This window comes from Gopherus flavomarginatus, chromosome 19 (genome assembly GCF_025201925.1).
Source record: "Gopherus flavomarginatus isolate rGopFla2 chromosome 19, rGopFla2.mat.asm, whole genome shotgun sequence".
In the NCBI taxonomy this organism is placed as follows: Eukaryota; Metazoa; Chordata; order Testudines; family Testudinidae; genus Gopherus; species Gopherus flavomarginatus.
Window position 1 is genome coordinate 19912853 of NC_066635.1, and position 27454 is coordinate 19940306.

Genomic DNA, 27454 nt, shown 5'->3' on the forward strand with positions numbered 1-27454 from the left:
TCCATTTGAAACAGTTTATGAATCCATCCAAAAATATATGTACATTAGGTTTCTCTTAAAATGTCACTACAGTATATAAAATATTACAATCTTGAGAAAAACAAATAAAATTTAACTTATTTACATACTTTACATCAATACATATGGCAAAAAGAACACCACCTTCCTACTAAAAGTGTATTAACACATGGTTATTGCAGGCTTTTACCAATCAATATGGAGATAATACTGGAATGTGTATTGTACATTTGGTTTTGCAATATGAGTATTAGCTTTTCTGCACTCTGATCTGATACCTTTGAAGGACAAGCTACACAAAAGTGAAGGCCACTGTTTTTAAGAGAATCAGGTCATTCCTTCATGGGATTAAAAATAGGTTTAATCAAACAGAATATTTTATTTTTCTTTTAGAAAGACCATGGATGCTGTCATTTTAATACAATAGAAGATCCTCTTAGAATGGTAAGTTTAATAGCAAAATGCCTGCTAGAAGTACTACACTCACCTCACACAAAGCCATTTACTTTCCTATATTTATGGCTTTAGTAGAGATGGTCATCCTGTACACCAGAAGAGCTTGCGCATGGCTGCAGAAGATTGCTGAAGGGTGTACCAGGCCTCATCCTGCAGTTTTCTTGCATGCAGTAATTACTTACTACTTTCAAAAGTTGTGAGTGTGTGAAATACTGAAGGATCGATCCTTTTAATTCACCAAACTGACACCACTCCATCACATATCTCTTTTCCTAGAACCACTTTGCTATGGCTAAAAACTGCCATTCATCACAAGGCAATTTAGCGTTAATCACTTTGGCCTCAAGAACACTGATTTTTAAATCCTATCCAGATGATAAATCAAGAGATCTTTTGCATTTAGTGCTTTAGGCTCCTCTCATGTTTAAGTAAGCAACATTAAAAAAAAATTACTAAAGGTAATTGAGCAGCATTATAAAAATAAAGTTCTTTAAGAAGAATGTGCTTTTGCAGTATTAACATTTGTTGAAACTTTTTAACCAATTTCAAGACTTTTTCAAAGTCATCCCAAACTTGTTGGTACAATTTTTTAAAAGCCGACTTATCTGTAAATGAATGCTTTAATATTTTGAGAGTTGCTGATCTCATCAACTCAAACCTTGTGCAGTGGTTTGAAAGTGAGTAAAATGATTTTTAGTCTTTGTCTAGGACTTCATGAAACTGCAGAAGCAATTTAGAGTGTTTTTTCCAGTCTTCTCCATGCTGTTCTTTAGGGAGTTTATTGCATCTTGCTTTGCAAGACACTGTTGCAACTGTCTGTTTGGGTTAATGCTTTTCAATCCCAATTTTCTCTCCATGTTTTTCTCTTACCCACCATGTCTCTGCAAGATGGGAAGGCTCAACATGCTAAGACAAACATTAGGCTTACTTCACAGGCTGCTTTTTTAAAGGGTGTTATATGAAAACATTGCAGGTATTCACAAACCTAACTCCACTAGAAAGGTCTTCATTTAGGACCACCACTCGAGGCAGAGAGACTTTCAAAGGAAAGCAGTGCAGATCTCCTTAAGAATTCTCCTCTTTAGACAGGATCAGTCCACAACTTTGTGTAGAATCCAACAAGTGAAAGATACTACTGGTTCCAATCCAATTTCTAATTCCACTTTGGCAGTTGTTACCAACATTAGAAACTGTACATCGTACTTGCTGTAGTCCAACTTCATTTCTGTTTTTCCTAAACTCCACTAACGCTCATGTTAATTATTTCAATGATGGTCCTTTCAATACACTGGCATAACTGAACATCAGGGTCCATGCTTCCTATGTTCTTTAGTCCACTCTTATAAAATGAATCTTTACAAAGTCCTGATTCTTCATTTGGTTTCTCCTTTAGTTGCTGGAGACCTATGGAAAATTACATAGAAACACAGTTCAACAAAAACTGTTTCTTCTCCTATGTACACAGACAAGTGTGCATGTTTTCAGATGGTGAACTGGAAACACTGCTAACACCACGGGGACAGATTAAGGCCCAAGTATGCACTGGTTTAATTCCATCACCCTTTCTGGAGATACTGAGGGAACATTTCTGTTTGAGTCTACCCAATTTTATTTTTGGTTGGTTCTTTTCTGACAAGGACAATGGTTTTAATAATTCCTAGGGGAAGGGGCCCGAAGCCTCACAGCACCCTGTGAAATGGGCATCCCGTTTGCTTTACAAAGGGGAGGAAGCGCAAACCTTGAGTGACTTGCCCAAGAGGACATAAGTCAGCCGTACATCTGGGAATAGAACCTAGCTGTCCTGCGCCAGCCATTAGACACTTCTTTACCCCTTAGAGATGCAGCAGACATCACCCACCAATGACATTCCATGACAGGCACATATATATTATTTTTTTTGCCATTTTAGAATGTGAAGTACAGGCACTTATACTTTAACTTTACACACCTTTTCACTGCGAGTTACAAGCTAGTCACTACACAGAACCAGAATATTCCTTCTACAGTGTCCATCATTCCCTTTCCCCAGACTATTGTAAATGTTATTTCACATATCCCATAGGACACACAGTTACAACCCTAACCAACCACTCCTTTCCTGCACACCATGATATTCTCCTTTAATTTCCAGAAAGATATGCATATTTGCTAGAGATATATAGTAAAACTACTATAAATTTGTACCTAATATGTGGATCAGCTTGATTTCAACTCATCTCCACTCTAACACCCCCCCACCCCAGGAAACACTGTTGTGATGGAAAAAGTCAGATAGTATATTAAGAAAACAAAGCAATCTGAAGTGCCCGTATGAGATTTCTAAAAGTTTCAAGGCCAATAATTAAACAACAACAAAATGCATGGAGTGAACTTTTGCTGTTGTTTGGGTGTATATAGATTAAGGAAAAAAAAGAAGCCAGGACTTTCCACACCCTTTAATTCATGACAATATGGAATAAATCTGCATCAGTCATGGATTCTGTCAGTGAACATCAAGAGCCAAGGGCAACAAATTCCAGCCAGGAAAATGAAGATACTTATTCTAAACCCAATGAACTTCTATAAATACAACGAAATGCACCTGGATAGAGAGGCTCTCTCAACAACGAAAAGTAAATTACAGATGCCATCGTAACAGTAAACAAGGAGATAACTGGCCTTTTTGGTGAAATTGAGTTTTCTTCAGGGGTGCATTAAATATAATGAATACTCATATCTCCTAGACAACACAGCTTGATACACAAAATTCTATCAAGTGAAACAAAGTTTATAAAGTTTGATAATTTAAGGGCAAGAAGAAAAGGGCCTAGTTCACAAGAAACGGTTCTCTTGATGTTACAGTTTCTTGTTTTCTTCTGCAAGATATACTTATTAGCTGAAAGGTCCCTTCTTCCTGGGATAATAACCATCTCCTTCCTGTTTCTAAACAGCGCACTGGAAAACTGAGTAAGAATCCAACTTTGAAGCACATTTTCAAATCACTGCATAAGGGTTTAATTGCACCTCATTAAATTAAAGAGAGTTGCACAAACAAACCTCACACAACTCTGGAATTTTACTTTGTAGAACAAGGATAACACTGTGGACTTTATTTCTTAGCCATGTTTCAAAGTGAGATACTCTACCCTGTTTCAGCTCATTTGTACCCTAGAAGCAGAACATCCAATTTCATTTATTCTTAAGAATGAAATAAGCAGTGCAACAGGTCCATAAAATATATTAGAAGCCAAAAGCCTCTGCTTATCCCTTTCATTCCAAGTCTGCTATAGCAAATAGCATATATCACATCCTCTTATGGCCCCATCTGCATTTAAAAAACCTGGGGGTGGGGGGAAGGTCACTTTCACAGTGACCTCAGAAATCCACTCTAACCTTTCAAGGTGTCAGAGATACAGTTGTCTTGAATTATACCATTAGTTTTGAAATATGCAGTGTCATTACTTACGTGTAATAATTGGATCAAAGTCTCTTGTCTGTGTAGCAACATCAGAGGCACAAACTTGTCCTATCTGTATCAGCAGAGACATAATATCATCATACAGTGGAGGAAAGGCTTGGCAGAAGGAGACCAAACAAGGCAGGGTCGGCATGAAGAAAGCGTAGCGCTTTGTCTGGGTTAAAACTGGTAAGGAAGGAGAAACAAAAGAATCAAGAGCTGTCATTACATTTATGATTGCAATCTATGTCCTAAAATGCCGTTTCATGTTATAATTAAACATGTGTATTTCTTATAAAGCCAAAAAATCTTAGCAAACATGCAACATTATTCCATGCTACTTCCTGGTGCATTTAAAAGGCATAAAATGCCAATTACTAGGATTCTTCTGTGACATCAGCAAGATAAAGAGGATAAAGTTAGGCAATAAGTTTCGTTCCTGTTTTGTAATTAGGATGGAATCCAAATTTCCTACATGCTAGTCTCTTAAATGTTACTTAATTCTAACAACTCATTAGGAACTCATAAGGGATGAGAGAACAGTTAAGCTGTTAGTTTGCATGTTTCTTTACTGTACCCAGCCGAACTGTCTAAAACACACTTATATAGAGATGAAAAATTAGTATGAATGTAAAGAACTTTTTTAATCTTGGTGTTTTCATGAAAAGACAGATTGGGATATCGAACGAGTGTAGCGGAACGTATATTTTCTAGAGCAGCAGGTCTCATACTGTGGTTTGGGACCCCAAAGTAGGTCACAACCTCATTTTAATGGGGTTGCCAGGGCTGGCTTGGACTTGCTGGGGCCTGGGGCCAAAGCCCAAACCTGAGGGCTTCAGCCCTGGGCAGCAGGGCTCAGGTTACAGCCCCTCTGCATGGGGACCTGTAGTAATTTTTCTAGTCAGATGTGGGTCAGGGAGCAATGAAGTTTGAGAACCCCTGCCTTAGAGTAAAATTTCAACCACTTCACCACAAAAGTATTCCAGTGTTTTGATGTTATCTGGCTGTTCACCTGTTAGCAGTGTTCCCATGACATTGATAGCTAAGCGAGCCACACTGAGAGATTTAGGTAATGCATACTGGATACACAAATATGAAAGCAGCTGGATGGCAAATATCTGTGGGGGTGGAGAGGGAGAGAAACAGGTAAAAAGTTATTTTTAAGACAGATTTGCTTTGCACTTCCACTCCAAAGATCTTTACAAAACAATTAATTTGGCCTCTCCCCTCTGCGCGGTAATTTGTCCCCATTTTACAAATGGAGAAACTAAGGCACAGACAAATGCAGTTATAATGTTCGTAAAAATGTTTTACTAAAGTTAATATTAAGGAAAAACCATGTTCGTGAATTTAGTATCAATGGAAAATGCAGTACTTTGCAGGCCAGAGAAAGGTTTCTCCAAGGTTAAATACTTCCAATGCCTCTCAAACTACATGGCCATACAGTACCTGTTTTTCAAGTTCAGGTTGAGCAATGAGCTCTGGTATGAAATCCAGACAGATATGCATGGAAGGAATACCTGCCACTGTCAGTGACAGAAGTTCACATGGATAACCCTATTTGAAGAGAAGAAAACTTTATTCAACTTCGTAAAGTCATAATAGAAGCTTAACTGCATTAAGTTTTTGGTTTTTTTAAAGCCCTTTGTTTACATTGTTTTAAACATTTTACTCATAACATTTACTCAGTCTTAACACAGACCAAGATAAAGTGTCATCCAAGCCGTGTTTGCTTCAAGACAATTAATTTGCTTGGCTTTCCAGATTTTTACAAGTACCACCAGCAACTTCTGCATAGACAATCTTTCTCCTTCTGTTCCCACACTCGCAGCCAAATTCAGGCTTCTAGCAAAGACATATATTAACAGGTTTAAAAACCAGCATTAATGCGAGCCAATACACAGAATGTGGCCCTGAGCACAGATAGTTCCTGCTAAGGAAAAAGTAATCTGCACAAATGGGGGAACAAGTGGGTTGGTTATGGGCTGAGCACATTATAACATGGATTAGCCCCATTCCCCTGTAGTGGTGCATGGATACATATGAACACATGAGTGGTAGGGAGCAAAAGTTGCACCTAGCCATTTCCCTCTTGACCACTGCTTTTTAAATGCCTGTATGAGAACTGGAAGCTGGGTGTAAAATAACTACTGTACTAAGAAAAGTTTTGCCCTTGTTCTCTTTCCAATGCTGCATGAGTGCACCGGTTTTGGATTCATTCTGCATTGCCCTAACCAACTATCACTTCCTGAAGAGCCATTACAAAAATGTGAAAATAAGATGTAGCCAACAAAAAAAACTGACCTGAAAGTGAACTAGTTTAACAATGTTGGGATCTGCAATGTACATTTGATGCAGTAGGCAGCAGATGAGACACTGAACTTCTCGAAGATTACACAAAAGGCTATCTTCTTCCTCTTCTAGACCCTTACTCTGAGGTCCAATGGCAGCAGCACTTTGAATATTCTTTAGCAGACTGTGAGAGTTGCTGCCCTGAGCTTTCTCCTCTTCTGTAGGTAAGCAAATCTCTAAAAGGATCTGCACAGCAGCACTGTCCTGGAAAGGAGTCAAGCAGTGCAAAAGTTAATAAAACAAAATGAAGCATGAAGTATATATATGTGTACTCATGGAGTAACTTACATACAAACACACTGTGCCCATGGAAAAAGTAGATTCATGAATGAAACATTTGCTTGTTACATGCTCTGCCCATTCTTCAGATATGATCAAACAATGTAACCACAGCAAGGCTGTTATCCACCAAATGTATGTGTTTTGAATAAGTTATGTATTCCAGTTCTCTCTCCTCGTTGCTATAATGTTCAGCTTTTGTTCATTGAAACTGGTAGACACTAGGCAGCTACCAGGGACTATTATATTATTCCCTAAAATCCTAAGGTCAGTATAGGACGTACTCAATGCAACTCTACATAACTATATGCTGTCTGACTGTGTCAGTTAGTGGCAATGTAAGAAACTAAGGCATTAAAAATAGCTACAATTGTTCCCATACAGAAGCTGTGGATTTGCTTGTCTAAGACTGGAATAAAGGGTAATGAGTTATTTTAAAATAGAGAACAAAAAAAGTTCATTAAAGTTTCAATGGACTAAATCATTCTCTAGAAATCAAATATTGTTCTACAGTGCACACATTAGACTAAGGAGTTTTAATATTAAAACTTGTACACAGACTATACATGCAAACACACGTGCCTGGTATGCAAAGTATACAAATATCCTGGCTAGTGTAGAGATCTATACTTACAGCACCACTCTATAAAGAGGGAATCCAATCCTGATCTAAGCTGGTTCTAGATCAGAGAAGGAAACACAAATGGCCATGCAGTATACTGCATCAGGAGGACAACAAGCTAACCACCCAAGCATGAAAACTTCTTGCTGGCTGATCAAAAACTATAGTGGCTGTGAAACTGACCGCTCGATCACTCTCCCAGCTGGAGGCAAGCTACAAGTGGTTAATTACACTTTGAGAGAGAAAAGAAGCATGTGTGTAAAATAAAAAGTACGCACAACAAGAGCTCCCGAGACATAAAGGTAACCAAATCAACCATTGCCAGCCTTGCACTTCGTAAAGTTACTTAACAGAAGCAGCTAACATTGAAATGGCCTTCAGGAGGCTGTCACATTTGCTCATGCTCTGTAATTCCAGTGCTGTGAGGGTATAAAAATACTCCTCTAGACAATGGGAGGGAGAAGATAAAAGGGGGTAAATAAGCAGAACTCTTTTCTATTCTACTGACAGAGAAAGATGCTGTTATAATGGTCAGCCATCAGCATGATGCTCTGCGCTAGAAAAAGATGAGAGAAAAAAAGTTCAGGCTATTAGATCCAATCTGGAAGTTGAACAGAGTGTCAGTTTTCTACTTATGGTAGGACAAGTCAGTATAAACAGTCTCTGCTTTCGCTACTGTTTATAGTGCTTACATATTTTGGAGCTATTGTTAGCTTTGTATCTTCATTACTATCCATTTCATCATCATTACCTGGGCAGCAAGCAATGCATTTTTCAGTTCCTCTCTTGTAACTTCTGGGGCCTCTGGGCCCATCATATTTTGGGATGGCCTAATGTCCTGCTCAGCCGTTTCCTTTAGGTGGGAACTAAGGTAGGCTTTTGAAGCCAGGAGATATCCATTCAGCATGTGAAGAGTAATATCCATCAGAGGAGGACACCTAACAGATGACCAACAAAAGGCAGTTACTGGGTAGAACATGCACACATGCTGGATAAAGCTAAGTAAGGAAAGTGTGAAGACCTCTCTGATTGACAAGGCCCCTATAGGCTTTAACTCAAGCTGCTAACCCAAGTTAAACGTCAAGTTGCCATGTCTTCACGGCTATTTTAACTCAAGTTAGCTAATCCGAGGCAAGAACACTTTTTTTCCCTTTGCACACTGAAGACGTATGCTTGGTTGCAGGCTGATAATATTACAGCTCTTCCAGATGATAAAGCACAGCATGTTGTCACCCAAAATTCCCCTTTAGAGGGCTGCCATTCGACTTTGCCTTCCACACACACAAACAAGTATATGAGTAAATTGCAAAAGAAACTGACCTATGGCAGCCTAGGAATGAAATGGAGCTGAAAAAAACACCATTCATATGTGAGGCAGCCCACAGTTTGATGGTGGCAATGCCCTACCTGTATAGGCAAACATGGCTGACACCCAGCTCTCAGCAATTCCTCTCCAAGTGCTTGGGCATTAAATCCAAATTTGACTGAAAATTAACATAGGCCACGATTCTTCCTTGCATTTTTAGAAATGTGGGATCTTTAAATAGCACCTGGATAGCCAGGCAAACAGCAGAACGGGCTTGTAATATCTCACTCAAGGGATGAGATTAAAAAATGATGTTAACACAAGCTTCAATGCCTGCAGAGGAATATTGAAGAGCCTGGAGTTAACTGGAAACTACTTACTCCAATGGAATAATGGATCAATTACTAGGGAAAGAACTGAAGCTGGAAGAAAGGGGAGAAAAAAAACATACAAAAACCAGAGAACATGAAGACAAAACAAAAGGTAAGTAATGATATTTATAAATAAGTGAAATGGGAGGATGGGGTGATGAACAACAAATTAAAGCTTGAGAGGATTTTAAATATTACAACATTTTACAGAAGTCATCCATGGAATACCATTACATGGTAATGCTTTAATTAAACTCAATGAATAATCATTATTTGCATTACCATAATGCCCAGGGGCCCTGGTCATGCACCAGGACCCTTTTGTGCTAGATGCTGCACAAAGAGATCAAAAAGTCCCTGCCCCAAAGTGCTTACAGTGTCTAAGTTAAGGTAAGAGACAATAGGCAGATGCCGACAGATGGAAGAGTACAAGGAAACAATAAGTCTATTGGTCAGCATGATGGGCGATGGTCTCAGAACACATGAGTATTATGAAAAGTTAGCTGGAGTTCACTTACCTGTGAACTCTCTGATCACATCTTAGTACAATCAGAGGGTCAATCATCAGATCATTCTGAGTGTACTTTTGCTGTCGGACTATCTTTACGGAAGGCTGCAACGCATTAACAGTCATCACCCACAACCTACAAGGACATTTTTTTTTTTTTTTAAATCTAAAAGCTGCTGCTTAAGTAAAACAGGATCACACAGATTAACAGACAACAGCTGAAATAAACGAGTGCCAGCTAATTACACATTCTCAGCCTACAGTTAAAATCCTCAGTTTACTACACTGATTATGAAATATTAATTAAATTAAACAAGACATCATCTTACAATATGCATTTTCTGGAAAGCCATCCATCCAAGATGTATTTTCAGAGCAAGACAGAGAATCTACTTGTTCTAAAAAGCAAGCTGTCATTAAATATATTTTTCAGCACCTGGGTCCTAAATTTTATATTCAGCCAGCCACCATAAATGGATGCATGCTATAATCCCATTCTTAAAGTGTATGTGAAGACAGTTGTAGGTTTCTATTCTTTTTTTTTTTTTTTTAAATGTGACCTTTGTTCCTTTTTACTTATCTGTGAAGTCTTTTATAATGGTAAGAGGTACTTTTCTTTGGAGAACAGGTACAAGTTTAGCTCCAGCAATGTTATTATAATAAGGACCTGATCTCAGGAGGTGCCGAACTAATTTCTGGGATCAAGTCCATAGCCTACCACCATTCACAGCAGCAGTGTGTCAAAACCTAGGAAACAGGAGGTGGCATTCTACCATTTTACCTGCTGTGTTAAACTGAACAGTAAGCTGAATCTACCTTCTAGGCATCACAGTGTTAAGGACCATCCAAAGCTTATTGACTGTCTGAAGAATTCTCCGTGGGACTCCAGTATTCAGCAGTTGGTTCATATTTGATGTCAATACCTCTGCATAGGGAATCAGCTCACCAGCAGACAGTAGTGTTAAGTGTTCTAGAATCTGCATCACCTGAGTGTGATTTCCTGGGAGCATGGAAAATGCTACAGAAAAAAAGCAGTGGGAAATCTGATCAAACTAGCCTTCTGCCATTTTCCAAATCCATGTTTAAACTGAACTATTTCTAAACCTCAGTGCTAACAAGCTTGCTGCTGTACAGTTCTAACACCACCACCCAAGTTTGATTAGACATAGATTTGTGCATTTTATTTTGCTTGGTGACTTACTTTGTTCTGTCTGTTACTCCGTGGAACCACTTAAATCCTACTTTCTGTATTTAATAAAATCACTTTTTACTTATTAACTCAGAGTATGTATTAATACCTGGGGGAGCAAACAACTGTGCATCTCTATCAGTGTTACAGAGGACAAACTATTTCTGAGTTTACCCTGTATAAGCTTTATACAGGGTAACACAGATTTATTTGTGTTTAGACCCCATTGGGAGTTGGGCATCTGAGTGTTAAAAAGAGGAACACTTCTGTGAGCTGCTTTCAGTGAAGCCTGCAGCTTTGGGGCAAGTAATTCAGACCCTGGGTCCTTGTTGGAGCAGACAGGAGCGTCTGGCTCAGCAAGACAGGGTGCTGGGGCCCCAAGCTGGCAGGGAATGCAGGAGTAGAAGTAGACGTGGTACATCAGGTTGCAGCTCCCAAGGGGGTTTCTGTGATCCAACCTGTCACAGTGGTTCATTTGGGAATCTGATCTAGGGGTGTTTTTCCTATCTAGCTATTATAATCCTCAAACACCATGCACCTACAAACACAAAATGAATGGAGGGAGGAAACAGCTACATTGTATATCACATGCACATTTTCAATGTTTATGTAGGCCAGACAATTAAACTGTTAGGAAAGAAACCAGGAACGGCCTAGTTCACAGATGAAATTATTATTTACCTTCTTGGAGTTGTTTGGAAGAATGGTTTTTGGCAGTGTTGGTAAGAAGCATCCGTCGCAGCAAGGCATCGGTACCCGTGATTTGCTCCTCACAGATCCAATCGTCCACAATACATAAGTGTGGGTAATTAGTAGCAAGGAGGCGCAGCAACGCAGAATGCAAGCCTTCAAAAGTTAAAAAGAGCTCAGAGTCTCCAATCTAAATCCCAATATATTTTTAGCTAAATAAATTGTGTCCTTATCACTTCAATAACAAAATTTCATTGAATGAGTTCTTGGAATGTACTAAAGTACATGTAGTTCACCTCATCCATATTAAATAAGCTTGTGTATTTACAGCCTCAGATTAGAACTCAAGAATCTACAATACAAAGGCAATTATGATGGTATCTTCTACCTTTCCAAAATGTCTCACGCTGTGTTAGGTAGATTGAGGGAGACAGTAAATTAAAAACTCACAGTCACTTTTACAGAACATTTGATGTATGTCAGGATCCACTGAAACAAATGGAAGTTTGTTCCACAAGTTTCAGACAGGCATACGTTACGGTTATTGTTATATGGTAGCTTTCTCTAAATATGAATCTATGCTCACTCTAAGCTGTTGGCAGATTTTAAGACAGGTAAAAGCAAAAAGATAGCATAAATTTGAAGTCCTAAAGATAGGAGAACTGCAAGTTATACAAATATTATTAAAAACATACCACAAAGCAGAAGAAAGCTACTCTCTTATAGTTCTGCCCAATGAACATAGGACATCAGAAAACAAAGATTATGCTCAGTTTCCCTTCTCATATGTTAGGTACTCAAATATACCTCCCAGTTCCTGCTGCAGTCCTTGTGCCTGCCGGATAAGGTACTTGATTGGAATCTGATCCATCAGTGCTGAAGAGTAAGATTTGGGCTTTTTTTGCATGGCAGCTGTAAGGAAAGATGTTTAGAAAGTAATTAAGAATTCCTACCACTTTTAAAATCTTATGAGTTAGACTAGAAGGCAAACGCAAATTGAGAGCTCAGGCTGCCAATCTACTTGCTTATACTGCAGTTCATAAAGACAACTGAATCATCCTGTTTTAAGGACTACTGATAAGTGGCACTATTTAAATAGCAATATGGAGATACATGGGGACGAAGTCAGAACGAACTTTTGACCCAACCACATTTTCCTGCTCTTTAACATGAAAACAGAGCCCTACCCAAGCTCTCTCTTTAAAAAAGAGAAAAAAAAATAGTAATAAGCTCACCACTTCCTTGCATTTTCATAGCATTTCTCCCCCAGCCCCACACCTTGAATGACCACAAAGTGCTGTACAATTTGTACATACAGAGTTCATTTGACCCACCAATGAAACGCAATCACTTCTGAGGCAGCCATTTTGTGCCAGGAATATTATACAACAATTACTGCTAGTAAACTATAAGCTTTGTTAGCTGAAGTTGCAATGAAAATTTCAAGAACCAGATTAGAATTATTCAACATTAATTTTGACCAGGACACTTAAGGTAACACTCCTAGTCTTGTGAAAAGTATCAGGGGATCCTTAATGACCAGATTTCAGAGCAGTAGCCGTGTTAGTCTGTATCCGCAAAAAGAATAGTACTTGTGGCACCTTAGAGACTAACAAATTTGTTGTAGCTTATGCTACAATACTCCTATTCTTTTTAATGACCAGAGGACCTCAGCTCTGCAGAGAGTTTCACCTACCACCTCTCCCTTCAGTTCATGGATTATCACTGGATTTCTGTGTCACTAGTTTTGACCAGATCCAACCTTATCTTACGAAATTACAGCCCAAGTCTGAATGTTCTTTATTCAAAGAACAACATGGAAAGATGGTACAGTACTACATAAATGTTTCTGCCAGTACACACCATAGTCTACAGCAGTATGCAAGCTATCAGCATGGGAGGAAGCTTGATGAATTTTAATATGCCATTGTACTCTCACATAATACTAGATACCATAACAAACATTCAGTTGATATGCATATTGATGAATGCTGGAAGATTTGCAAGGTAAAACGGTGGCTGGAAATGCACACCATGCTTACCAGCAGGTTTCCAATGAAATCAAATGTGAGTTCATGAATTGTAGAACACTCAGTAAGTGTTGGTTTTAACTCCCTTTCCTATGAAAGACTATCACCCATGTCCACATTTGGGGGGCAGGGGGGAAGAGAAGAAACACGACACCCACAAAGCCAGAAAATAATTGCCAATAATATAAATTCATTGCCATGTGAAAAGAGCATCCAAAGCTACCAAAAATGTTTTGGTATTTTCCTCACTTGGAACACAGTTTATTATAGAAAAATTTGAGGTAACTTTTCTGCCAAGTTTCACTCTGGCTTGATCTGAAATGGATGATTCAGAATACAGACAACAGAACCATGGGTTTATAACAGAACCTATTCTGGCTCCTACTCCTGACCTCGAGAGTCTTCCGACCAGCTACATAATATTGTGTTAGATACAACAGTCAGTGCGAGCTCTGCCAGAGTGAATAGGAACACCAGAAGGTTCTTACTGCTGTGGTCATTACTACAGCAACTGAAACTGATGTCATGTGATCTGTTTTAGGAAGTCTCAGTTCTTGCTGTAGTCAGATTCTGACATTTGTTCGCACAAGTTCTCTTTAGTTTCCATTTGACTTTCAGTCACAATGATGTCCGCAACACTCACCCACACATACCTAATGTCTTTGTGTTAGCCAGGAGGGCCTCTTCATAAGAAAGGACATAATAGAGGACAAGCAGCTGGGCTGTGATACTGTAATGCTGATTAACACGAGCATTTTCTCCCTGCATATAAAACCATACAGAGGTCATTTTGTTATATTGCCCTTATTCTTAAAGGAAATGTTTGGACTCAGCAGAGAACATAGGGGGGAAGCAAGGCAGCCAAGTTGAAGTCAAAGTGACATTGCAAAGTTAAATTTGGCCCCAAGTTTAGGGTATTTTTGTTTTTAAAGAAGTAATTTAGAAAACTTCAGACCACTAAAAATGTTTTGACATCTCGGGCATTTCTACAGTTAGAAGCAAGTGCTGATTTGCCTTGGGAAGCCTGGAACAAACCCCTTATGAAAGTTTCAGCCTCCCATTCTCACTCCACATGTAAACAACTGCTTCCCAGAAATGTAATATAGGGCCCTTCTAATTAAAATTTGATCTTTAACCTGGGAGCATACAAGACAATGCAAGGATTGTTACTGTGAACACCAGCTTCATTTGCCACTTTAATTTTTTGCTGGAAAGAGAAGTAATTATCTCAAACTCGCGTATTTAGCAAAGGCAAAGGTTGGTGGTGCTGCAAAGACAGCAAGTTCAGCATTTTCCAGGGAGCAGGGCAAAGAGTGGCAACAATAGGATCTGAAGGGAACCTTGTCTGACCATCTTTGCCAGAAAGGTACAGTTTAGGACATGGGGAGTAAAAGCAGGGAAACAAAAAGGCAGTGGTCAGATTTTCTAGCAAGTTTCCGTTCAACATATTGAAGACGTTTCTGAATTGACACTTCTGAGAACAGACATGCAAGAAGTAACAAAAAAAATTTACCCCAGTGAGTCCTTGAAAAACATTCAAGATTTCCTGTTCTGTGACTGGCTGATTTGTGGCTTCTGGGTTGGATTTAGAAGCGGGAGTAAGAATAGAGTTAATGTAGACATCAATAAGAGGAAGTAACTGAGGATGAAGTGGTGTGGTGGTTTCACACAGCTGTCTATAAATCCAGTCCTGGAACAAACACATTACACTTAATAGCAGCATGTGAAACTAAAAATACTGTTCCTACTTTTAGGTGCAATTACAACTTTATTTTAACTAAATGAATTTATTTAGATCCACTGGACAGTTAAATTCACACTTTCAAAATTAACACTTTGGAAAATAAAGGAAAAGCATCAGCTCTGGACTGAGCGAGACATCGTATCTCAAGCAGTGGGAGAGTTTCCCCATGCTGCATAGCTCTAGTAATACCTCTTGGTCCTATTCAGCAACATTCTTACTCTTCCTTCTTCCTGACTAGGATTTTAACAAGTGTACAAATGGAAACTGGGATAAACTATAAGTGACTTAATTAGGTTGTGAACACTGGTTTACAGAGCTTAAAGCCTTGCGTGCCAACTCAACGTACTCCACAAACCCAGTTACCAGATAATGGTCACTCACTAGCTCAAAGATTTCACTCAGACTGTAAATTTTTATTAATTGATAATACACAAACAGTAGAAATCTGTATCCCTGTAGATTCCAGTTAACAGCAGGAACTATTAATGGAACCTAAGCCCGATCATCATGTAGTTTTCTGGAATGTGAATGGAACAACTCTCATACCTTTATGGACACTTTGTGTTTGGTGAATGACCGGCTCCTTAGAAGCTGGTAGATACAGTGAATGGGCAAAAACCCAGTGATGTTGGCACTCAGATTTCCTGTTACAGGTACACGAACTGCATGGGCTGTGACAACCTATGGGAAAAATTATAACAACATTCAAGAAAAATATTTTCATTCCTTCTCCATCAAATGATTTGCTAGAATACTTGCATAAAACCAGTTTATATAAACATTACATATAAAGAACTCTGTTAAAAGATTACAGAATCAAGTGTTCAACAGTCAGGAAATGCCAGAATTAAAATTGCCTGTGAAACACAAATTTGGCCACTTTGTGCGTATGCAATATGATCATGTAATTAATGGCAGTATCACAATGCATATGCACAATGGACCCAAATTAAAGTTTCACAGACCATTTTAATTCTGGCATTTCCTAAAATTTGAAGGCTTGATTTTGCAGCCTTAATGTTCTTTAAAGCCCTGTGTGTATGTGTAATTTCCTAGGTTTTTAAAAAGAGCAAACTATTAAAAAAACATGCAGAAATCCATCATTTGGCATAATACTGGCACCCACATTATTCATCAGCAGGGCTGGAACCTACAGAGCCACTGCACAGACCTCATTAGCTGATGTGGCAGGAGTAACTGATAGCAATAGTAGGTTGTCATCCTCTTTATGGACCAACACTAGCAGCGGACAAGACTTGGCCAGTAGGTTTCAAAGATGTGTTTACGGTGGAGGAACGGTGAGATTCAGGAATCTTAGGTTCCATTCCAGGCTCAGAAGGGAGTGTGCTCAAGTTGACAAACTCCCAAAGTCCATTTCCTCCCTCTGACCCCAAGCTCCAAAGCATGAGAAGCTCCAGCACCTCCAAATGTCTTAACTATTTTGACTTAAAGTTTAAAAAAAGCCACCGGAGGCAGAAACCCAGGATATAACATTTTAGTACAAACAGTTAATGTTTAGCAGTTATAATAATCTGAACACAAGGTCTTAAAACGAGAAAAGTTGTACCACGTTATTAATGGTGCAATCAGCTCTGCCTACGATGTTTCAACCAACGGCCTCCTTTAAAAATGGTTTGCTCTTTGAAGAAAGATATGCCTACAGTCCTTTTTTCCACCTGTGATGCATTTGTGCAGACATGGATTACCGTAGATTTTGGGTTTGTTTGGTTTTTTTTTAAATAATCATCTCCACAAAAATAAGCAAAAAATTTAAGATCCAGTTCTGCCAGTCCCACTCATGGGAAGCAGGGCCACACTGAAATCAGTGGGACTAATGACAGAGTAAGATACTATTCAACAAGGATAAGGATGGCAGAAACTGGTCCTAAAAGATCTTCCTACTCTATTAGATATGCTACAATAACTCTGCAAAAAGAGTGATTAGTCCCAGGTAAATTTTTAAAAGTTCATATTAGCCTTCAGAAGAAACAAAGTAGAAAAAAGTGTGATAAGATTAAGATACCAAAAGCAAGTGCAATAGTTGTTCTGAACCTTTTAAAGCAGTTGCATAGTACTACAAACAGAAATTAAAATGAAATGGTCTAAAAAAAAAAAAACCAAAAACCCGAAGATTACCTGTTCAGTGAAAATCTCCTGTGTAAAGATGGTCTTCATTCTGCTCAGTGAACTGGGCTTAATAACAATCTGAAACAAATAACGAGGTGTTTGCTTTTAGGCTTTAATATCTGGCTTGTTCAAATGTGTAAAACATTATAAATAGCTTTTAGTGTTGATCCTATTTCAGCCTGCGACTATTGGAATCTCCCACTGCCTTTGCTAAGGCCATATTTCACACATTAAAATAATACATTTGCAATTCAGTTTATTTTACATTCCAGTGTCACAAGTTCAAGATTATGTGCATCTTCCCCACTCTGAGAATTCATTGCTGTTTTTAAATTTAGTGAAGTCAGAAGCTCACATAGGGGAAAAAACTGAATCCAAGACTCAGCTGATAAGTAAAACAGGCCGATTTTCAGATATTGCTTAAGAAGTTTACATGATATGAGACTTCTCTACATTTTTGTAAATGAAAATTTACAGTCCCTTCTAGAAAGTACTCTTCATTAAAACTTGCAAAAAATGGAGTCTGTTAGTGCATACAGTTTTCGTCTGAGAACACACAGTTCATTTCAATAGGACAATTCCTTTTGAAAATACTTAGTTTGATATCTTACACAATTTTTAGCACACAGAAGGCTATTATGTTAACAGGCATTCATGTTTCAATTCTACTACTCGATATACATTTTGCTTTTATGCTAAGGAAATCTATTTATGTGAAGATGCTTTATTTAAGGATACATTTGTTCAAGAAAACAGTAGAAACAGATTTTCAGTTGTCTTTAGGTATAAAAGTCAGATAACACTGGAATAAAATTCACTTATTGATGGTGTATTTATAAAGAGAAAAAAATTCATTTGGAGGAAGGCATTTAGAAGTTACCTTCATTCCCAAAGTAGAACAGACCAAATCAATGATTGCACTGAGCTGATTGCTGTGGAAATACATGGCAACCAGTAAGAGCATCTCTCCAAAGGAAGCAGACACCCCAGAAATGCTGTTGGAACAAAGATGAACAAGTGAGTTTCCAGAGAGGACATAAAACCATGGCTTATCAGGTTATTTTGAAAATTAAGCTCTCACCTTTCAAAGTAGGCTTCTTCTTTTATCATCCAGCTCAGCCACATTACCATCAGCTGCTCCTGTTCTGGGGTACTAAATAAAGAAATCCCAAAGCTGTTTCATTTCTGGAGCCACACAATTTTACTAATAATCAGCAGACCCAAGGAGTTAATATTTAAGAACATATAATATCAGCACAGTGCTAATAAACATGAGTACTTTTAAATTTGATAGCACCTACAGCACAATCTGTATAAAAGTTCATCCTTATTAGGTAATTTCCTGTTTTGAGAGCATACCAAGGGACCCCCAAATACAAGAATTCTTGCTCTACCTTTATTAGAAGGCCACTTCCATTAAATAACTTTTTTGTCAACCCTTTGAGTGGTGGCTTAAGATGCTCACCAAACACATTCAGTGGAAAAGGAATACAGAAGGCCTAGTCCAGGGGCTTAACTATAACACACTGCAATATCACAAGGCAACGCAGCCTAATGCCTGTACTCCACTTCCCAAAGCACTTTGCACTAGTGAGAGATGGAGCATCAATCGATTTATTAACCCCACCAGTGGTATAATCTCTTTCTGAAGAGGCTCCATGTCCATAGAGAATTAAAAGAGGAAGAACTGGTGGAGAGCCCACATGCTTCTGTCTGGGTTAGTGTTGCCCTGGCCATGCTCCACTAATATCTCTTGAAGGCTCTGTCTCTATTGTTCCAGGTACCTGACAAGTGTGGAGAAAGCCAGGAGCATGCAGAACGAGAGCGATACAAAACGAACACCAGCTGGAGTCGCAGGAGGACGGCTTGTTATTAGCTGAAGTAACTGCTCAGCTTCCTCATCAGTTGGTCTAAACAAGAACAAAAGAAATAAAAGATGTTTCCCCCCCTTAAAAAGGGCAATATATCTTAAGACAGAACACATTTCCAACCTGGCTACACTGGTTAGAGACTATCAATATATGGTTATAGAAATCACTTGGAAGTTCTCTCTGGACTTAATTCTAAGGTCGTTGTTCTAAAGCAGAGATTTTTATAATGAAATCTTTAAAAGTCCCAAATAACTAGATTGCTATCTTATGTACTCACAATTATATACTCATACAACTAGAAGCCACATAAGAAGATACTGTGTTATCATTAGTCTAGCCACAGAAACAAACCAATACAAAAAATTAATTCGAAGTGAAAGCAATGTATTTTGTAACATGACCCAATATAACCAGGATTTTCAGCAGTTTTCTGACTTAAATACTGCTCCAAAGACAGATTTCTAATTTTTAAATTGATTCTATAGGAATTAATTTTATTATAGAAAAGGAACCAAGAGATTTCTCATATGAAACTCACTTTAGACAGTGAGACTTCTCTCAAATGCATCCACCCTCACCAGTGGAGGACAGAAAGCTTTCCTGCCAAGGATGAAGCAAGAAAGGGAATTACACAGCTGTTTCTGTGGATTTTAAGCTATATATTTGTTCTGTCCAAAACAAAGATAAGGAACCTTTCAACAAGCTAGAAATTTCAACTCCAAAATAGGTGAGGAGACAAAGCAGGACAGAGCAAGCAGAGGGTATTCTCAGTCTTACGAAGGCAAGTCCCACTAGGTATGGACCCAGGACATTATGGCAGAGAAGGAAAGCCCAGATTGGAACTGCCTGATGTTCCCAATAGTTGAAAGGTCTTATTTATTTTCAGATGGATAAACAGCTAGTAAGAATACCAATAGCAAGAAAATATTGATTACTTCAGACCAGCAATCCCCATCAAAGCACAATAGAGACGTAACAACGCGCTGGCTTTCACTACATGCTCTTCTTTCAATCCAGAATACACAGATACGTTTGGTTCCATGTCAGCATCTGCTTCTTCTACAATGTGTGTGCTGCGAACAGTGGGAAGGATCCCCATTAATTCCAGGAGCAGCTGTCTTCTCATTTGCCAAAGCACAGAACTGACATTCTCCTTTTTTCGCTGTGGGAAAAGGTGAAAGAAGCAACAGTAATTCTAGGAAAACACATCAATCTGGCCATTTTACTAAAAGGAAAATTCCTAGTAGACTACAATTTTAGTGAAAGTTCATGCAACCAAGTTAACAACAATCATTTAATTGGGTGGGCTGCGGCCACAACAAAACTGCATTACAATGCTCTATTTCAGTGCGGTACAGGCATTAAAAAATTGCAACAAACCAATGCATGACATTCTACTGCTAGGTATGAAATAAACTGTGTGAGACTGACAATGGGACTATGGTCTAAAACCATTTATGATCTAAAACCTTATTAGATCTATGGTCCCGCAGTCCATATCTATGAGACTACTGTAAAATCACTGAGACAGCAGAGAGGGGCCACCAGATGGCGCTCTTCAGTGACCCTAGTCTAGAATTGACAGACCCAAGGAGTGGCGTCCAGTCCTTTTCAGCTAGAGGAAGGTTTCCCATAAGTCATGCCTTGCAGCAAGGTGTAAAAACAGGATTACTGGGAACAAAATACACACACAAAATCCAAACTGTTGAACTTTATTTTTACCAATTCTCCAGGAATTCTCAGATTCTTACCTGTTGTCCATTTCGGATAAAAGTCCCAAACCACGTCCGAACTTTTGCATTTGTTCCAAGAAGTAATCCACTCACAAAACATACCAGGTCACTCACTCCATCATCCGAAGATTCATTCTTTGTGTGATCCAGTGTCAAAGCCACCCCAAGGCCTGGTAGATGGCACTCTTCCACCTAGCACACAGCCAAAGAAAGCCAGTCTCCATTTGACAAGTGATCCTTAATGAAATATCAGAAAACAATTAGGACTCGTGCCATTTCATAATGAACTAATCACAGGCTTACCACCATGCCTCGGATCCTCAGGGCCTGGGAAGGGTTCATTTTACACAGGTGACGAAGCGCCTCTGTCCTACGACGGCCTCCAAGGCTTTCCTCATCTTGTCGTTCACCATTCTTAATCAAACCTCTACAAACTAAACATTACAGGGGGTCTGAAAAGCCATATTTTGCACTGGACAGTCACACAGACAAAGCTCTGAGGAGCTATTTTGCTCATCATTATTTACTATATGTATTATGGTAGCACCTAGCAGCCCAAGTCATGGACCAGAACCCCAGTGTGTAGGGTGCCACACAAACAAAGAACAAAAAGGCAGTCCTTGCCCCAAAGAGCTTATCGTGTCACTACAAATTTAGGCATGATCCAACTGACCTCAGTGAATCATACCTGTATCCCCCCTCTCAAACTGAAGTCTAGTGATGTGCAGCAGAACCCTGTTTATCTGGTTTAATTGGGACTGGGGCCAGATCAGATCATCAAAACTCTGAATAAACTGGAGAATGGGAAAATGTGATGCTGCAGTGCCATCTAGCAGCCACAGGAGAGATGGCCGACTTCTGGTCCTGGAGTCCTGGTTGTTCAGTAAATGCAGAGAGCCAGAGATAAATGGGGTTCTACTATATTTGGCAGTCCTGGAGTCTCCAACAATGTAAGTGATACAGAATGGACAACAGCAGTATAAGTTTCTCCTCTACTCCCACCTCACTATGCCTCAGGCTAACCTGAAAGGAAAACTCACAGAGGCAAAAGGGAACGACCACACATTCCTTGGCCTCTCTAATCAGCATGAACTTTGATGAGAGCTTTCTGATAGCGATGCTCATATACTAGGAACTGGACTGATGTAATCTACTACCTACCAGTGGTGTTAATTTTTGGTCACTATTGACTTGGGATTCAAACTGGTGACCTAAAGATAAAAGGCTGCATTTTAGGAACGCTGTAACAGGCAGAGCGGTGAGTCCCAATTAGGCCTCCTTGGAGAGAAGCAGTGGCCATACCACAGGAGGGTGTGAGCATTAAGTGAGGGAAAGTAGCAGGACAGAAATGCCCCTAAGACAGACACAGATGTATCCAAACTAAATTTCTGCATGCAAGTGTCTACTAGAACGTATATTACTTGGAATGAATTTCAGCCTAGAATGAATTTTTAATGCTCAAGTTGTTATTAACTCCCAGAAAAAATAAGGTGAACACCATAAATTACAGCCTACCTTCATTAAAGCTATCAGGAACGTTGGCCACTAGGAGACACAGGAACCAGGCTCCATTTTTAACATGTAGCAGAGCTTCAGCCACATCCACTATGGGCAATAGCGAAGGCAGTTCTGAATGAAAACAGGGTTTTAGAAGGTCTAAGGTTCAGTCTCCAGTTAGCATTGGGCTTTTAGGATTAACGAATGGGCCATTTCTCCTTCAGAAGAACTGGCCATTAGTTTTAAATCAGTTAAGATGACTCCAGAAATTAGGGTGGACTTTTAAGTCTAAAACCATCTAGGAAATTAGAACCAATTTAGTGGTAAAGTGAAACACTGACAAATTTAAAAATAGCATTACTCAAAGCTTCAGAAATACAGAATAGCGCACCTGCTTGTAAAATACAGAGAACATCTGCTGCTTCCTCCAAATAGACAGGACTCTCGAAGAGTTCAGATGACTTGAAGAAAAACTCACCATTTGTCTCCAAAACCTACAGCAAGAAGTTGTTCATCATAGTACAAGCTTAATAAGATGACTAAATAACACAGCCTTTGGTTTCCCTCAAATTCACACGGATTTAAACTCAATAGATTGTGTATGTTAAGAATGGTCAATAATAAATTGAATATTTTGTCAGTAATCAGTTTTGCTTTTACAAAATTTCTCAAGAACCACAGAGTTGCTCATAATATTTGAGCATGCAACTGTAATTAAGTGAACAAAAGCAGCCTCTGAATTTTCACATGAAAAAGAAAAGGAACCAACACTCTTAGGTGGTTCTTAAACTGGGGGTTCATCTTTTGGGAACAGCTCATTAGTCTAAAAACCACAGCTGTGATTAAAACCAACAGCTCATCATTAAATCAAAATGACACATAGGGTATTAAAGAACCTCAAATGCCTGAAACCCTGTATATTAATATATATTTTACCTTGAAAAAAATTAGTTTTCTATTAACTCACTATGTTTTCTGTTAAGTGTTCTTAATACATATACTGTAGGTACAAAATATTGCAATGTGGTCTGGTAGCATAAAAGGTAATTAATCTGCTTATATCAACATCAGTAAGGCTATGATTTTGTCATGGATATTTTTAATAAAAGTCAGGGACCGGTCATGGGCAATAAACAAAAAAATCAGGGAAGCCATGACATGTCCCTGACTTTTACTAAAAACATCCATGACAAAATGGGAATGGAAGAGGATCTAGCATCCTGCCCCACACCCTGCAGCAGCTGGGAGCTAGAGGGACCCCATTGCCCAATGGTTAGGAGGGGTCCCCCGCCCGTGGCCACTGAGCAGCTCCGGGGGTGCCCCAGCTGCTCGCAGAGGCTGAGATGCTGAAAGGGGAACCCCTGCCAGCGGCGGCGGCGGCTAAGCAGCTCAGAGGTCACTGCTAGTGGTGACGGCTGGTCAGTTGCGGGGGGTCCCGCCACCTGCCGTTGCTGAGCAGCTGCGGGAGAGTCCCTCACCGTGCACAGAGGCTAGGCCACTGCGGGGCCCCCAATGTCACAGAGGTCGCTGGAAGTCACAGATTCCATGACTGCTGCAACCTGCGTGACATGATCTTAGCCTTAATCATCAGTTATAGCACAACCATCTGCTGAATTTTGGATCAATCGTGCTGCAACGCTATAACAGATGTATGCATTTTTTATGAGGAGATGGAAGAATTAATTTATAGGAGAATAATTACAGTACTAGTTGAAGTAGAGTTATAGAAATAGCAATAATGCCTGCTATATATTTCAATTGAAAGTACTTTTTCAAACTTAAGAGCACTGTCCACTGACAGTTGTATAAATCTGATAAATTCCCAGGTGGAAAAGTAAAATAAAGACCAATATGGAGGGTGGGAGGTGTCATGCAACATTTGCACAATAGGCTATGAGTAAAATTTTCAGGAGTGCCTACATCACTTCAGAGCTTAACTTCCATTTTCAAAGGTGACTTAGGCACTTAAAAGCCTTCAGGGTTTTGCTGTTAAGTGCCTAACTCACTTAGAAAAATCTTATCCTTGGCCTTTCAGTTCTAGAAAGCTGGATTCACATGGGGTTTAAATTACCAGCAGAGCTAGTCTAGACAATTTAGCATGATTCACAGTTTCTGCTTGACAGTGGCCTGGGATTGGGGTAGCTAAGGGATTGGATGTCAGTATTCAGATGCACCGGCAAGGCCAAATGCAACATGCACAACATTAGACTGCTTTTTGCCAGGTTCTCAACACTGCCATCTATCAGGGGTCTTCATTTGCACCAATACCAAATTTACAATCCCTAAGAAATAAAAAAAAAGACAGATATTCACCTTATTCATAATCGCCAATAATTCACTAAGCACAAGACGAAGCCGACGAGGGGAATCACTGTGCTCGAACTCCAATGTCAGACCATGCTGAAGTTGTGACACCAAGATGCTTTCTCCACCGCCTCCTCCAAGTTTGTGTCTAACAAATAATTAAAAGGCAAAAACAGCTGTTTAAAAAAATAAGGTATAGAAACCAGTAGCCTTTCTAGTTATTCTGTTCTATATAGGTTCTTATACATTCTCATCACCATAGTATCTCAGCACTTTAAATATTAAAGCAAGAAATAAGACAACAATCTACACTTGTTTCGCCAATACTATGAAACTTCCTTGATAGTCTTCTCAGGCCAACAGAAGAGTTATCATGACTTTATGATATTTTCAAATCTCATTCAATAGGGAAAAATGCACATGACAAATGCTCAAATGCACTGTAAAAACATAGGTGCCTCTATCCCCACTCAACACACAGACCACAGCCAAAGATAACAAGAGCATTCTTATGGTTCCAAGGGATGCCATCCACTTTGAGGATGTCCCTATTTCCCATACACCCTCAGAAGCCTTGAATTCCAACACTTAGCCCTTCTGGTTAAAGACGATCGGACAGAACTGCCTTTGGAGGGCATCAGTGCCCCCTTGTCTAGCTTTGGAGTGGGGAGAGAACATTAAGTTACTGAGAAAAGCAGTAAATCCCACCATCACTACATGCTGACCAATTAAGCCCAAGGTACAAGAAACTTGCATGGGATGTGAAATAGCATTTTAGCACAGTGCCACTTGAGCATCAGGACAGGTCAAGGGCAACATTCAGATGAAATAGTCGTACATACACATTTCTAAACACTCTTTTTTTTAAAAGTGTATACTTTTAGCTACCTAAGCTGCTGCTCTTTGTTCGCATCCTGCTCCAAGGCATGAAAATCCACAGACAACAAGGCAACAATTGAGTTGACAGCTTCCACTCCCGAAAGGAGTCGAAGGATAAGTTTTTTATCCTGCGCCCAGCTTTGGCTCTGATCAGCTGGGGCACAAAGAGCCATTCGTACCAGGCAAGGCAATAAAAGCCTTAGCTCTGGGTCACTTAGTGCTGCCAAGCGCACAACATCCACCTTCTGCATTGCTTCAAATGCATAGGGACTGACAAACTGAAGGCCAGAACACTCTGCCATTTTCACCACCAGTCCTAAAGACAAAACAAAGATACAATTATCAGCAGAAAAAAGATAACTGCTTTATTTGCATAGGGTGCATTACAGCTTTTGACAGCTCTAGGCAAGTAAATGTGATCTAACAATTAAAGCAAAGAACTAGGCATCAGGATTACTGGGTTCTGTTCCTGTCTCTGAGGGTCCATCTGGGTCTAGAGGTTGGAAGAGGGAGACCACATCAGAACTCCTATATTCTATTTGCAGCTCTAGAAGGGGAGGAAGGTCTAGTAATCAGGGCTCCCAGATGCTATTTTCAACTGTTATTAAGAGCTCACATGAAGTTAAGTTTCTGAGCATCTCCAAAATGGTTTGAGATCCGGGGGCACCAGATCTCCAGAATGGGACACGCCTCCAACACAGCGAAGAAACCTTTAGAAGCCAAAACAGTGATTTATTATAACTGCATTCATCTCTGCCGCTTCCATGACAGCACCCACACTGGGCTGCTCAGCAGCCCCACCTCGGGCCCAAGGCAAGGAAAGCAAGAGGCAGCAGTGCCAGTGCCGTGGGAGGGGAAGTAACATGACTTGCCCAAGGCTGCAAAACGAGACAACAGGGCCGGCAACCCTCCTGCAGGGGCTACGGGGCTCCGCTCTTAGCCCTTCACTGAAAGCGGAACCCAGGCGTCCAGCCCCCAGCTCTGAACCGCCCTCCTTCCAGAGTGGAAACAGGACCCCGGCGTCCGGGCCCTTGGGGGGCTGAAGAACCTTCCTCCTCACAACCAGGCCCCAGGCGTCCGGGACCTCCCCAATGGAGCGGGTAAGAAAATCCCCGACTCCAGCTAACCTGTGACTCGTCCCCCCCCTCACACCGAGACCGGCTCGGCTCGGCTCGGCCCCGCCCACGCCGCTGCTGCTACTACCGCTACCGCTACCGCTACCTTCCGGCGGGGGAAGTCAGACGCTCGTCCCCTATTGATGACATCACACTCACCCACTCCAATTATATTGTACGTGTCACAGGCGCTCCTAGCTAACGTCAGGACGTAGGAGGAGGAGCCGTGGGCGGGAAAATATTGAAACCAGCGGCGGGGCTGAGAAGCCGCGAATGGGCGGGACAACTGGCAGGCGCTCAGGAAGTGACGTCAAGCGGCAGCATCTGCTTTCGCTCCAGTGGGGGCGGTGGTGACGTCAGCAGATGCCGTTGGCGGGGAGGTTCTCAGAGGGGGCACGAGCCCAATTGGCGGATTTCCGGGGTCGGTCGGAAAACGCGTCTTCCCTATCGCGTGAAGCCCGGCTCAGAGCTCGCCTGGTCCGCGACCCGCCTCTCCTTAGCGTCTGGCGTGACGTAGAAAAAGAATAAAGTAGCGTCAGGGCCCACGTCGTGTGGGGAAGTGACAGCAAGACTCCGGTTTCACATGCTCCCCCCCCCCCCCCCCCCGCTAAATGTTAAAAACGTACCTAGTACTTCGCTCGTTCGGCCCCCAAGGAACCACGGTGGCAGGAATAAAGTGACGAGCAGCTCTATGGGGTCCGGCTAGGTGCTCCCTTCTTAACCTCGATATTAAACTTTTCCCCCAAAAAACGCTAAAGAAAAAATGTTTTGTAAGTGAAGTGTGGTGGCAGTAGGGCAGAACCAGCCCGGCCACCGAGGGTAGGGTTGTTCTTTCAAACTTTTACGCCTGAACACTGACAATACAGTTTTGAAATTTCATTATGCAGAAGAAAAAGACTCCTTTTAACCAACTCAAATTTAAATGAA

At 40.3% G+C, this 27454-nt stretch overlaps 1 protein-coding gene across 2 annotated transcripts; it reads right to left on the minus strand.

Moving 5' to 3' along the window:
• On the minus strand, positions 1 to 26688 carry INTS2 (integrator complex subunit 2). Of its 2 annotated transcripts, none has more exons than XM_050928770.1 (25): positions 26634 to 26688; positions 25422 to 25728; positions 24543 to 24681; positions 22621 to 22723; positions 22248 to 22361; positions 21036 to 21166; positions 20751 to 20924; positions 19935 to 20161; positions 18913 to 19038; positions 18210 to 18281; positions 18009 to 18123; positions 17138 to 17206; positions 15548 to 15682; positions 14771 to 14947; positions 13911 to 14019; positions 12035 to 12139; positions 11219 to 11383; positions 10165 to 10366; positions 9359 to 9484; positions 7915 to 8101; positions 6215 to 6466; positions 5360 to 5467; positions 4923 to 5028; positions 3920 to 4096; positions 1 to 1878 (listed from the first exon to the last, which is right to left on the minus strand). In XM_050928770.1, the coding sequence occupies exons 2-25, from the start codon at positions 25712 to 25714 to the stop codon at positions 1709 to 1711; spliced, it is 3582 nt and encodes a 1193-aa protein (XP_050784727.1). In that variant the 5' UTR covers positions 25715 to 25728; positions 26634 to 26688; the 3' UTR covers positions 1 to 1708. The 2 variants fall into 2 exon arrangements, with proteins under 2 accessions (XP_050784727.1, XP_050784726.1); XM_050928769.1 differs by lacking the exon at positions 26634 to 26688 and adding an exon at positions 26540 to 26617.
• Positions 26689 to 27454: the final 766 nt, after the last annotated feature.